Genomic DNA, 14,775 nt, shown 5'->3' on the forward strand with positions numbered 1-14,775 from the left:
ACGGGGCTACGCGATTTGATTGGGAAATTTTAGCTGAACAGCGCTTTTATATCAGTTTCCGAGAGCAATAGTATCTTTCGGCAGATAACTGCCATTGACATTCGGCGATAAGGTTTTGAAGATGTGAGCTGGCGATAATGTATCTGGGCTCGTTCCACATCATGGCTGTGGAATTTTTGGGGGCCAAAGAAGTGGCAACATCGCTGAGTCAAATCAAAGTTAAAGAGTTTTCTTGCATTTTTAGTGCTTCATTACTCAGCTGCAAAAGAATTCTAGTGCGCATTAAAATATTCAAAATATATTTTCCGTTTTAACAACTTAAATCAGAAAATAAAAGTCCTTGCATATCCATTAAATACTTTATTTTCATGGGATTTTATTTTAACTTAAAAACTAAAGAAAGGTTTTAACGATGGCGGATAAGTCCTTGATGTCTTAATTAAAGTTTACGCTTTTATTTGCTGTAGTAAACCAAGATTGAAAAAAAGCCAGCAGTAAACTTTTAAAGGTTTATTTTTGCGAAAAACAAATTTACAATGCAATAGTCATTTTATAAAAATATATATATAAATATAAAACTTACCTCCGGTACCCTAACTCAAACCAACTTCCTAACTCGATAAGAATTCCTCCCACTATGTAATCATTATCGAATAAATAATGCGCCGGTGGGACATGCCAGGTATGCATGCAATCTTCCAGTTTGTACCCTCTCCATCCGGCAGATAACATTTGTTCTTCGTGGCTTTAAGCCTTCTTCTCGAATAGGAATTCATTGCCCAAACGTTTTATCAATAAATGCCACAAGGAAGTTTTACGCACATTTTATGACAGCGGTACTCACACACACGGCCAGGGAGAGGCGTTTATGGCCGCCTTACACCATTTGTGAGGTCCCACACCCACACTAAGCTGCAAAAGGACCTTGGCGCACGTAAAACAATAAAATTCGAGGCATTTATATGAGCATACCTTTGATTGTATTTGAAACGGCGGAGAGCATGTGTGCGGTAGAACTTCCCCTGCCCACCAATTTACATAATATATGTTCTGCGGCATAGGTTACCATTTTTTACGCCCGCCTTGTAATTAAAATTAAATGCCCATCGGCGGCGCCTATTAAGTTTAATGTTAAATGCAAGCCATGTGACAAAAAATACCGCTGAGGCGGCGTTAAAATAAACAAATGGCCAAATAATACTAAAATTGCATGCACAGCGCGATTAACATATCAACAGCGACAAAAAACATCATAAACCAGCGGGGAAATGTTTCACAGCGAATTTCCAGCCTTGCATTTTCAGGCCTGCAAGTGCGGCAAGAACAGCAACAATGCCCACCATGGCGCACACTCGCGTTCAAGTTTTAAAAATTTATGGCCCAAGTACAGGCCCAGTTGGAAAAACAAAGCCAGTCGGCAAGCTACCTTCAAAAAATAAACATTTTTTACGAGCAGTATAAAAAAGCTCGTGCAGCCGTCGCATAAAAATGAGAACTATGTACTAATAAGCAAAAACAAGGTGGAAAAGCGAACAAACTAACGTCGTTAGCGGAAAGGAAAATGGGAAATGCAAGAGGCGAAAAATTATCGGATTTATTCGAGGACCGGGGATACTCTCGAATTATTCATGACCACTAAGTGAAAAATACGAGAATTAAATATAATTAGCTTGCATGGCATTTCTTGTTTTTGTTTTTCTGAAAAGTAAATTAGGTGCACTTCTAAAACGTTTAAAACATACATTTTTAAATTACCCTAAAAGCCGGAATGTACTTTTTCCTTAAGTAGGGCTTGTGTACCTTCCATTGATTTATAATAAAAAGAAATATTTAGTCCAATAGTCTTTTGAACAATTTGCCGAGCATATTCTGCAAATGTGCGACCATCATTACTCATCCCAGTTTCAAGTTTAACAAGTTTTGTATCCATACCCGAGGACACAGAAACTTCGCTCCAATCCAGCACACCCACTCAGCCATATATTCCCGGCAGACTTCATCAGCAATTTGTAATACCTACTTTCCAAGGGCATTTCGCAAGCCGAAAAAAACACAAAAACACAAACTTTGGTTGTAACCGCAGCCACAGCAGCGCTCACGTATTTATGTCAATGTTTTGTTTTAGTTGTTGGCGGCACTCTTGGCCACCTTTAACCCAAGCCCCCGGGCCACGCCCCGCTCCCCGCCCCCGGTTGCACGTCGTCCCCATTTGCGTTACCTTTGAACCCGGCACAGAAACAAGAAGTGACGCCCGTTCAGCTTCGCTTCGGTCGAGACTCTTGGCTTAGCCCTCTGTTCTCCGTGCTCTGTTCTCGACTGAAGTCTGCTTTATGTGATCAACAACTTGTTTTGTTCCGGCTCAAGATGTATGTGGAAATGGAAGTAGTGTGTTCGAGGCCAACAGCAAAGACATCAAAACTACAAGTGCTGAAAGTCATAGCCAGGCAGCCCACATATGGAGGAAGATTGGCTCTAATATGAGAAAGCCACAAAGAAATAGTAGATGAAAGGATTTAAACATTATTTTAAAACTTTTCATTTTGAATCTAATAGTCGTGGGACTTATACATATTTTTCCTAAAGCAGGCTTAGTTGTTATTTTTTACACCCTTTTCCAACTCTTTATTTTGTTGAATATTCATTTTCCAAGGCATTTCCCCAGTGCATTCAATTGTTTGAGGTTTCCGACAGACTTTGTGGGAAAAAACATATTCTTTAGCTAGTTCTCTTATAGTTTTACAGCTGTTGACTTTTTAGTTTAATAAGAAGGCCATAAAAATGGTATGGCAGAGTCCTTGCAACTCCAAATTGCATTTGCAATTTTTTCCTGCCACCGCTTGATCGAAGCTCAGTGGAAAAGGCAGCAGCTGGGCTACATAAAAAGTGGCATAAAAAGCCAATTAAGTGACATTCGATTGGTTTGCGTAGGGCGCAGATTGCACGGCAAGTCGTCATCCCCCGCAAGGGCGGGCCACGCCCCAATCATAAATATAAACAACGCCACGGCGACGACTTTGCCTTTGCATCTAAAATGGAAATCTACCGGTAACAAGAACATGCATATTTCCCGGGCCCGTGTTGATTTTTCTTGCCAGCCCTCCCTTCGTGTTTGCTTATCAAGTGCAAATGCATGCAACTCGCAGCAGCAACAACCATTGCAACACGACAGCAGCGGCAACAGCAACAAAGCCATAACAATATCAACAAACAGCGCAGATAGGCAGCGAAGGCTGCGAAACAGCGACGTGTTGCTCCCTGCTGCCGTCAAGAAAAACGAGTTGTTTCCGGCACTCAAACACTTCTGATTGCAGCGCCAAAAAGAATACAAAACGGCCAAATTCCGAAATATGCAGCACTTTTGTTCCCGACGCTATAAATTTAAATGCAATCGCATTAAGAGTGCAACCAGCAAGCGAAAGGATACGTTCTGGGAGCGGATTTCGGGTCCGGGTAATTTATGTAGCATACTTTATGGGGCGCGATGACTTGTGAACTTGAACTTGGCTCGAGAAACATTTTTGCCTCGCGAATTGGTGAAATAACTTTTATAAGTTGCTTTTTCTATTACTCACAAGTTACTTAAAGCAGAATAACATCTCTTGAATTTAATGGGTGGGTAACAAGCCTATAAAGCCTGAGTTCTTTGTTAGGAAATGCAATATTTCTTAGAGTCCCCAAGCACTAACCTTAAAAATGCCAGCCCTCGTCACTTTTATTTATTTTTACTGGCCAATTGGAAAATCCGAATTCGAGAACACTTTCATCTATTCTCGTTTGGCTGCATGATGTTGACAAGAGCCGGAAAACAAACTGAAAACTGCATGTAAATAAGGCAGAGAAAAACAAAGTTCCTTGTAGATTCGAATTGCTTTCTTTTCGTTTGTATTTAATTTAATGCATTCCAGCCATCAGCATCATCATTGTAATAAACTTTCAGTCAGTTGGGCCATTGTTATTACTTTCCAAACTTTTCTCTCGCTCTCTGTAGATCTTGAAGTCTCTGCTTTTGTGCCTTTCTTTGTTAAATGGAGAAAACTTTAAGCAAATAATAACTCAGAGAGACTTGAGGTAATGGTTAAGGGATTCCATGGAGAGTCTCTGCAAATTAATGCGCAATCAACTAGCGGACCTTGCCACCCAAAAGCCACTTTTGTGAGCCGCCCATCCGTCAAAGCCTTTAACTGAGCCAACTTTGCTCGGGCTTATTTGTGTGCGTCGGCTGCAGGAGCCATGAATTGACTTTGTGACTTTGAAGTTGGGCGCCATGCCAACGCAGCTCCTTCCCCTGCCTTTTTGTCCTCCACCCGCATAATGTGCATGACAATCTTTGCCCCTCGGCACCCCCCACTCCTGGCGGAGACAATCACATTGTTGCGGGCCCAGCCTGCCACATGATGCACTTGATGCCAGGCGGCGCACAATATGTCCTTTGATTTCCGCAGACTGAAAGCCAACCGCAAGCCGCAAGAATGAGGATGATTTGAAAGCAATACACACTGCTTAAAGAGGGAATACACTTTGCATTCCACGCGAATGCCTCGCAAATAGATGAAAAATGATGACGAGGCTGGTATAATGTGTGGAGAGGTCTGCCTATTAGGCTCGCACAATTTAACTCTATAAATATGATAGCTTAAATGCATTTCACATTCCACGATTCAAATATTTTGATTGACATCTTAAATTAAAAGTAAGTCCAAGCCCTTTCTGTCATTATTAACTTGCGTATTGAATTTTTTAATTGTAGTGTCAAACACTTCAAAACAAATAGATATGTTGAACACGAATTAAAGCCGCTCCTGAAAGATTTAATATACACAAAACCGAACTTCTTTGTGGAATGGAGGGTCGGAATCTGAAACTCGAACCGGATCGTGGCCCAGTTGATGAACATCTGGAACAGGAGCAGGAACCATGGAAACCCTTGGAGAGCAGCATTGATTGCCGGGAGAAGTCGATAGTGGAAAATATAAACGCTGACCAAGATGCCATAGCCAAAATCCAATATCTTAGTCTCGAGCACGGCATGTTGGACAAGTATCTGGATAATCAGCAGCAAGATACATCACTGCGCAAGTATCTGGGCGTCGGAGTTCAGTGGGTTTCTCTTCTCACCGAAAACGTGTTGAGCCATCCCTTTCTAGTGTTGCGTTGGCAGTGTCAGGTTTATAATGCATCCAAGTGTTACCACTTACATCCTTTTACTTTGCTGCCCAGTATTGTCCACTTGCACCGTCGTCAAGGACTAACGACGCTGTGGAAGGGAATGGGCAGCTGCCTCCTTGTGCGCGGAATGTCCTGCGCCATCGACGATTCCGTGTCGAAACTCACCAGCTGGCCCAGGGTGCTGGATAGTCGAACGACCCTAAAGCGATTCGGACAGCATGTTCTGCTCAAATGTATAAGTATCGGGTTGGTGGTGCCATTCCACGCCGCTTCCGTGGTGAGGACAGTGCAAAGCGACATTGCCAGCGAGAAAACCGGACTTCTGGATGTCCTGCGGGAGGGGGGAGCGCGTCTTTTCTACTGGAGCTCCCCGCACAAAGGACGAATGCTGCCCGCTTGGGCATTAATCGCGCCCAGTGTTTCGATTGGCATTACCAAGTATCTCTTCAGCTTGCTAATACACGGCGCCTCCACTCGCATGATGCGCAGGAGAATAGCCCTTATACACGAAAGTCGTGGCAGGAAGTTCAGCGACAAGAAGCTGGATAACCAGAATGCAGAGATATACGCCGGACTCATAGCTATGCTGACCACCGAGGTCGTTTTCTATCCGTTTGAGACCATTCTTCATCGGTTGCAACTGCAGGGCACTCGAACCATTATCGATAACCTCGATACTGGCTATTCCGTAGTCCCGATCCTGACCAACTACCGCGGAGTGTTCGGTTGCTACCGCGAAATAGTATCTTCTGAGGGCTTTTCTGGGCTCTACAAGGGCTTTGGAGCAATGGTCATGCAATTTGTGGCCCATGTGGCCATACTCAAGCTGGCCAAGTGGAGCGTCAATCAGATAGTTCAGGGGATGTCGAATCGCCCATCATCTCGAGCCCTGCAGCCCTATAACATCGACGGCATTTCCTGCAACAAGAGCTCTACGACACTCTCGCCAAGCATTTCCAGCACCGAGTTGGATGTGACCAGTCTTGGAAAGTATTCACTGGATTAGTGAAAACATAATTTATAATAATTTATATTTACAAAAATTAAGATTTTGAAAAGGGAAAAACACATTAGTTTGCTTTAAGAGATTAGGTATTTAAACTTGACATTGGATAGACCTTTGGATATTTAATGAAAATTATGTTCATTTAAAGCCAACTTCCTCAAGTCATAAGGTAAGGAATGGCTTGTATTCCCAGGCCAAATAAACTGGTCCACACGTCGTATGCGCAATGTATGCATCCCAATATTGGCAAATGCTTTGCATGTAAATCGAGGCCTCCTCAACTGTGGTAGTTCATAAGCAGCCAGAGCAGTGTTGACTTCTGGAGGCTTTTAATTTCTATTTATCTATGCATAAGTCATGGCTAATTGATTTTCCCAAAATCCGCAATTGTTTGTTTTTGCCCCTTCCAAGCGCTCAATGGGGCCGTAGGACCGACCACGATAATTTAAAATTACAATTTCCAATGATGTGCTGCAGATACGTACTCGAAATCGCTGGGATTGCGTTCGCCTGCTTGTTTGTGTGCACGTAATGCACATAAAGCTGCTGCTCCGTGCCCCAGAAGCCGTAAAGCCAATTCGCAAGACGGCACAGGGCGTATACTTAATACACACGTATGCAACGCGTGACTGCTGCGAGGATCCGAGGATGCGAGTCCAGGGATGCCAAAGAAATCAACTTAAAATGTGCAAATTGTTTATACGGCGCCCCTCTGCGGGCAAACACAAACATACATGTTTGCCGGGATGGGTTAAAGTATGTGCCGGACATTGAATAAGATTAATGAAGGTTTTGCCCTGGTGTTTCCCATTCCTTTTTTCCCCTTATGTATGTTTGGTTTCGGGCCGGCCGCCTGCTGCGGTGTCGTGGTTGGACCGCAGGATGATGCCTTTGCCCCCGGCTGCTAAAATACTTTCGCAGTCGGCCTCGGCTTGTTCTGCAGCAGCTGTAAGCGAAAAACATATTTCAATGATGCATGCACATGCATATGCACATGCCCTTGCCCATGCACCCCAAAAACAACATCGGCCGGGCGGTTCGCGCTCGTCCTGGCCAACAATAAACTGGCCCGGCAAACAGTTTGAGCCGGGCTCAAAAGAAGGAGGAGGCGAGGCTGCTGGCCACAAACAACTGTCAGGGACATGTTGCGAAATGTGACAATTTTATTGGTCTGTCAGGGAATTATATGCATCAGAAATGGCCGCGTACTCACAGATGAAAGCGGTCTTCGAGTGCGGGACTTACTTTTAAATAAATTTCCACCGTTTTATTGGCTCTTAATAAGTGACTGAATTCTTTTTAACTAACTTTCACTTTAAAAATGTTTATTTAATTAATTTTTAACATAATGAATAAATCACTCCACTCTTTCAAAACAACCTCTTTAAATTCCCATAACTCTGCCAAAGTTTAGACACCTTTTCAAACCAGCCCCTAATGGAATTAAAACAAATATCAAAAGCTTGCCAACTTTTTACCTCTTTACTGGCTACGCTCCTATCAGCATAATCATTTTGCAGCTTTACTAAAATAATTCCCTCACCTCCCAAGTGAAAAATAATACAAAAACCGGGAACTGCAGTTATATTTAATTATAAATGCAGTTCAACTTTGCCAAGAAAGCGAGAGAAAAATCAGGGCGATGTGAAGCTTGGGAATAGACTACTGGCTGGAAATCAGCGGAGCACAAGCTCCATTTACTCTGAGCCATCTGCTCAAATTGCAATTTAATGAGCTCATTGACAGGTGCAGAGCGGCTTCAAAAGGAAAAAACTAAGTGTAGCCGGACTAAATGAAGTGTGATTCCCACTAAACCAAGTGCCATATTAATCACCAGCTTTAAGCGAGAACTCCCCGTATTCCCAGCAGCGAGACCTCAACACTTTTTCCTGTGTGTGCGCACTGGCAGTGCTCCATTTTTTAATTAACCGCCAGAGGATCGGGGACCGGGACCCAACTGGTGGGACTCCGGAGACCCGTCTGTCAGCTCACCTGGATGTGGAGTTGTGTTGACACTTGCCACCGTCATGCGACATTTTGAATACGGCCTGGCAGCCAGTTTGCTTGAGTTGCAAATGTGGCTGGGGTTGAATGGGCGAGTGTGAGTGTGAAAACGAGTGCGAGTGCCTGACAGCTGTTGCTCGAGCACACTTTAAGTAGCTGCTAATGAGTCGCCAACTTGCCGGCGGAAAACTTTTGAAGAGATAATTTTCTTGCGGCACTACGCAGTTGCATACTTCATTTTCCTGAATCGGAGATTGTCCGATGAAATGTGGAGATACCCTGATGACAGGCGTTCTGCTCTAGACTTTATCACTGCTGTTTTACTTTGCCATTTTTTACTTATAACACAAGTACATCATATTTTTGTCCGTTTTTTAGTTCAGTTTGTTATTAGCCTCTTGAAACTTTCTGTTTAATTTTATTTTAAACTCTTCAACCTAATGTTATTTTCAGAATCTAAAGAGTCTGCAAAATCATAGAAACAATGAAATAAATACCTTATTTTCCATATTATTAAAATTATATTTGATCACAATTACCGGCTTAACTTATTCCTAATAGCTGGATATCAATTGCTGGCTAGGTTACTACACTAATTAAGAAGCATACCAAGTTATGAGAAATAATGAAATAAGTCACTATTTTCCCTGATATTCAATCACACAGTTTAAATTCGTTTAAGGCACAATGCCTGGTACAAGCTTCTGTTAAACAGTGTTGCATCATTTAATCCCATCATCCAGCTGAAGACATCTGCTTGAATTTACTAGCAGTCGTGTTTAAATATATGCTTGCATAACACAGTCATCCTTCATCCTCTGTCTCATCCGCGGAGTGCAGTATTCACGACTGTGGAAAATCTCCCGGGAAAAGGGAAAGCGGGCGGAGAACAATGGCTAACAGCATAACGCATACGACGCGGGTGCCCGAGTTTGCTTTTGGTCCCCGTTCGAGGTCCGAAAAACAAAAATCAGCGTCACAACGGAAGCGTTCGCGCGCAATTATGTAACAAGAGCGCCGGAATAGAGGGAAATTGGGGAATATTCGAAGAAGGCGATTTCCATTTTTTAAGAGCTCTTTTCTTTTGGCGTTAAATTAAAACAACGAAATGTAGCGAGTTTATGAGGTAAGCACAAGCATAAAGGGCAGCAGAATCGGATAGCAAAACAGAGGGACGAAGCGTGGGTTTTTCCCGTATAAATTCACACTAAACTGGGGATTTCGAATGGATTTGCTGAGGCTGAGGCAACAATGCCATACTCGGCATAATCGCCCCGTCTGAAAGCGCAGCATCATCGAAGGCGGAGGACGGAGGCGACAGCGCTGACGGGTGACAGGATGGCAGGGTGAGAGGACTGGAATCCCGGAGATGATGGGCATGACAGGCGGAACAAACGAGCTCGACGTATATGGAGACGCACCCGGCGCCCAGCTGTTGCAGACCCACTGGCTCGCAGTTTACTCAGCACTCTTGGCCCAATATGTATTAAGTCGCCCCCTACACCACTCCACAGTTCAATCCAAGGAGTGGCGTTATAAATCGCATTTAGTGGATCATACTTTGCATATGAAGTGCCCGAACTGACGGCTCATCCACCGTCTTCCCAACTATTAGAGGTGGCATTTCTTCGTACCTTGCAGCAGTTCAATTTATACTTCTTTCATGACTATTAATTAGTTTTCTGGGTCTATTTTTGGTTTTCTACTGTCCTAAAAGTAATCAAAACATTTCTCAACTTTCTCCGTATTTTCATGGACTTATAAAATATATTTTTGACATCAAGAATCACACAATTTAAAATATAACAGCTCACATTTATTTAACTATTACTTATTGTTACTAATTTGTAAACAAAAATCAATAGTAAATAAGAAAAGTTAAGGTAAATTTATTTTTTACTCACAAAAATATGCTGTTCAAAATGGGATTCCTGCTTGGGCTTCGGCGTTTAAGTTATATTAATATTTTAATTTTACTATTTCTAAATGAAGGGAAAACATTTTCGATTGATCTTTTCGCAATACATTTCAAATGTGAAAAAAGGACCCTCCTGCGAAACCTAGGTTTCCCATCTCCGTTGACGACCCAGTTTGAGTTGCCCCGGCAGAGGAGAAGATAAAAAGAAAGCACTTTAACATAACAATGAACCCCAACACCAACGCGAAACGAACGCCAACGAACGCAATCAAAATTCAAAAGTTTCATTTGCAGGTAAATGCTGGATTTACCCGGAGGATTTTAGTGTCCTGGCGCCTCGTCGAGCTCCTCGTCCTGGTTGTCAATTGTTTGGCAGCGCATGATGAATGACGCCGATAGCACTTCGCGATGATAGCGCGAATTTGTAGCCGCATTAACTTGGCCACCGTGAAGTTCCCCGTTTCGGGACCTTGGGGTCAACACAGGTTGGCTGCGAGATCTTAATGGGAATGCTAAGTAGAGCGTAGTTGTAAATTATGCGAAAAACTTTTCCACCACTCGCTTCTTTTGCTCGATTTTTCGCTCCATTATGAATGATGGAAAATACACTCTCATCGACCCAGATAAAATACGTTTTTTCTGAAGAAATCTCTTTCATTTACAAATAGAAAGTGGTTTGCCATAGAACAAAATTTAAACGCTTCGCCTATAAAATATATATTAAATTAATGCAAGGCAAATCGATGCAAAAACTGTTCCCGTCTAGACATTGTCAAAATAACTTTATCGATAAAAGTAAATGTTATGGCAACCCGTAGAGTTAAACTTTCATAAATATGTATTTACACTGAGCCGAGGCAGCCTCTCGCGCCCCCAATCTCCGCCCCCTTTTTTCTACAACAGAAGACATTATCATAAATATGTGGCTGGAAAAAAACAATCGAAATAGGCCAATTAAAATGCGACCCTCTGAAAGCGTAAACAAACAAAAAATGGTGTACGGCTACCAGTCGGCATTGCTAGTGAATAATTAATATAAACACAAGTTTTTGTTTGCTTTTCAATGTTAATTGAAATCAGCATTTAAGGAACAATAAATTCGAGGAAAAACTCGCCGAGAAAATGGAAATTTTGCAACTAGCAAGCGGTACAATGGAAAATCACGGAGATGGGAGTAATAAGGACAATGTGATTGCCTCAAGGAGCTGCCGCTGGGAACGCTTACGAATGCCATTACACGACAAAGGACTTTACTCGACGACTCCTTGGCCGAGTGTCCTTATCGCCAATCGCATAAATCTCGTCCTCGGAGAGTTGTTACCGGTTCAGCAGAGCGGGGGAAAAGCAGGAAAAGCAGGAAAAGCGCCTTGGTGTTGCCACCTAGTTGCAAATTGTACGCAAGGGTTTCCTCTCCGGCAATTATTGTATCACAGCTCTTTATTTTATACACTCCTGACCGGCGAATCGGACTTGTCCGACTTTTCTGCTGACTCTTTTCTATCGCGGACTGCGTGACTTTTATTGGACTTTCGCCTCGTTTCTTTCCTTCAGCGAAAGTTTCGGTCTTGTTTATGGCATTTATCGTGCTTTTGTTTCCCAATGCTGCGCCTAGACTTTTCCGACTTTTCCGACCGGAGTTTCCCCTAATGCCGTCGCATATCCCGCAGCGTTTACTTAACGCGACGGGCGCGCTCTTATCTAAACGATTGCCTGTGGAGTGATTATGAGTGTTTGAGGTTGTTAGCATAATTGACGCCCCGTGCCCGCTTAGCAGGGGAAAAAGTACAAAAATCTAAGGGGAACAAAGTTGGCCGAAATGAGCAGACAATGAATAATAATCAAGTGCCATTTGGATCCATTTTCATGCTAATAATAAGACGACTCGAGTTATTCAGGCTGAAGTAGCCTTCATATCGTACCATAATGAGGTTTACCAACATACTAGTAATGCACAATTTATTGAATAATACGAAACTTAAGTTCCAATATAAAGCCAGCACATAGTCCAATTAGCGTTTTATGAAAACCCCTTTATCAAAAATAAAAATGACATTTCATTCTGATATTTTTCTGATTTTATAAATGTAAAATTCCCGCTTTATTACGATTCAAATACAAGCTGGCTGAAATGTTCCCCAAAAATTGTGTAATTTTTATTCATTTTACTCCACGCTCTAATATTCTAAACATAAGTAGAACACGAAACTGATTTTCAATGCCGCCCCAAATATTTATTTGCTCTCCTCATTTAAATTTCCAGGCACGTTAGACGAGAATCAACGACTTTACCGCCCCCGGTGCCAAAAAATCAGCATTTATGCCAGGGCAAAACGAATGCTAAATGCGCATTAATGTTACCTGAAACTGGCAGAACTCTTTCCTGCCCCCACACCCACATCCCCGCAATTACCACAAATAATTTCCAGCACACACAGGCACTCGTCGCATGCAAAAATGTTGCACGTGGCATTGATTTCGTGTGCCTTGATTGATTGCGAAGCTGGCTTAAAGCTGTGGTCTACCCACAAGTCTTGAATCGGAGCTGGGAATCTAATCAGTTTACTTCTGTGCAAAATGTTTTCTTAATCCTGCGAGCTTTACAATTTTCCGCCGGCGAAGAGGCGTTTTGACGCTAAGGACTCGCTTGAATTTAAAGTAGAGGCTTACATTACATTACTTCAATAGAAAACCAGTTCGAGATTAAATAAATTAAATAAATATTGAAATAACTTTAAATGTATCGCATAATCAATACAACATTAGAAAACAGTTGGAACAAAAATGGTGAGATTGGTATAAATGTTTATACCCGACTTTTATTATGTTTCAATATTTCTGGAAATGTAATATGTATTTGTTTGTTTAAGCTATTTTTGGTAAGTTCCCTACCCCTTGCGAAGAACAGCTTTTCCTTAAATCAATAGCCACGAATCAAGGCCTGTTTGTGTGCCACGCTCACATTGCTTCAAGCCAAGTTAAGGAGCTAAGGCCAACTGATTGCGCAATGAGCATTAGAGCATGACACGCATCTCACTCACGTTCTCAGCCAGCCGCACGCTCAAATTTAAGCACCAGGAATAATCTTTGGCTGTTGCCGCTTGTCGCTTCCCCAGGATGCGTAGAGCCCCCGAACACCTCGACCTCCCCTCGCATCCTGCCCGTCGTCGCCTGTTGCCTGTCATTGTCATGTTTGCACTTGGCTTTAATGCTCGGCACCGCCGGTGGGGTTTGCTTTCGGGTTGGTTAAGCGCAGCACTTGCTGCCGAATAAAACTTTGAATCAGTCACCGAGTTTCGGTGGGTCCTCGCCAGTCAGCAACCTGCCACATTCAACCCGCAACCTGCACCCTGCAAAGCAATTGCCAAAGCGCTTGCAATTAAAAGCTGTCTTCCTCGCTATTTAGAAACACACTGCACACGGAAAATATTTCCTTACAGTTTAAACCTAATTTCTAAAAAATATATATTTGTCTCCTGAAAATGGAGTATTACTCTTTGTTAAAAGAATGTCTAAGGTCACTAATATTCACTTAACTATAGAAAAATCTTTAAGAAAATGTCATATCCCCTAGCCAAATACGTTTATGAATTATTTTTATTAAGATTAAAAATATTGTTTTATTTTCTTGCAGCATATACTTCCATTTCTTTCACTGTACAGGTTGGCTTGCATCAAATGCTGCGGTGTTTTCAGCATGATTACTTTGTCTTCCTGGAGTGCAAATGAAAGTCTCACCCTCTGTTGCTGTTTATTTGTAAAGTTTGTTAATTGTGTTGATTTCGTGTTGCAGCTGCAGGCTTCAAATGCGTATTGGGAATGGGGCCAGGAAATTGTAGTAGAATGTGATAAACTCGACCTGTTGAGCTGCAGGTAAGTGGAAACTATTTTAAGTCCATTAACCAATGCAAACTTGAGTCCTTTGAGCTTGCTTCCAGAGTACTTCCATGTTTTAGCATGTTATTTATTTTGGTTGGCAAATGGCCCGTAAATGGTTACACAAAAACAAGTAAACATATTCATCTTTGAAAACTGTATCTTATGATGTATTTATAAGTAAAATCAATGTTTACCTTATTTTTCCCGTGAAACTAATGGCTTAGGCTTCCCTTTAATTGAATTCCTTTGTATCTATCAAGAGAATTTATTTTAAAAGAAATTTAAATTTTACCAGCTCGTTGGGAATTTTAAATATAATTGTGAGAAAAAATCTATTGACCTTATTTGCTACATTTGTCAATGTAAAAGTAAACCGATTAAAATAAGTCACGACTCGACGGAATAACTTGCCTTTGCAATTTTTCCCTGCAGTCAGCGGGAAAATCTTGTTTTGCATCAATAAACATTGACATTGGTGTACAAGTGTTCGGGCGAATGTGCAAGAGCTTTCCCACGCCATGCGAGTGAATCATGTGTTGGAGCAGCAACAGGAAAATGCATTTTCTTGGTTGTGTATGTTTGCCATAAATGATGCATGGCCCAGAGGCAACAATAAAATTTGTGAAAATAAGTTTTTCCCGAAAAATGCGATATACTTTTTGTAAATGCTAATGCTCGAAACATAAAAGCCTGCTAGACAAGGGATTTAATGCAACGAAATCCATATTTAAGTGAGTTTCCCTTTGTTGTCATGACTGCATAAAAATGTTGCAATTGGAAATGAAGCTGGAGTCTCCTCCGCTTT

General features: G+C 42.0%; 1 protein-coding gene and 1 long non-coding RNA gene across 2 annotated transcripts; one reads left to right on the forward strand and one right to left on the reverse strand.

The window, feature by feature from the left end:
- Positions 1-4,721: 4,721 nt before the first annotated feature.
- LOC108033422 (mitochondrial outer membrane protein SLC25A46) lies at positions 4,722-6,982 on the forward strand. The gene has a single exon (XM_017107743.3). It carries the CDS (start codon positions 4,841-4,843, stop codon positions 6,170-6,172), a length of 1,332 nt encoding a protein of 443 aa, XP_016963232.1. The 5' UTR covers positions 4,722-4,840; the 3' UTR covers positions 6,173-6,982.
- Positions 6,983-13,683: 6,701 nt separating this feature from the next.
- LOC127010695 (uncharacterized) lies at positions 13,684-14,192 on the reverse strand. Its single transcript, XR_007763413.1, has 3 exons — positions 14,165-14,192; positions 13,830-14,033; positions 13,684-13,772 (listed from the first exon to the last, which is right to left on the reverse strand). It is a non-coding gene; the product is annotated as an uncharacterized LOC127010695 (long non-coding RNA).
- Between the last annotated feature and the right edge of the window lie 583 nt (positions 14,193-14,775).

Source organism: Drosophila biarmipes, chromosome 2L, assembly GCF_025231255.1.
Source record: "Drosophila biarmipes strain raj3 chromosome 2L, RU_DBia_V1.1, whole genome shotgun sequence".
Lineage (NCBI taxonomy): Eukaryota > Metazoa > Arthropoda > Insecta > Diptera > Drosophilidae > Drosophila > Drosophila biarmipes.

Excerpts from the sequence above, each read along its gene's own strand:
- LOC108033422 (XM_017107743.3), top strand. The coding sequence starts at position 4,841 with ATGGAGGGTCGGAATCTGAAACTCGAACCGGATCGTGGCCCAGTTGAT.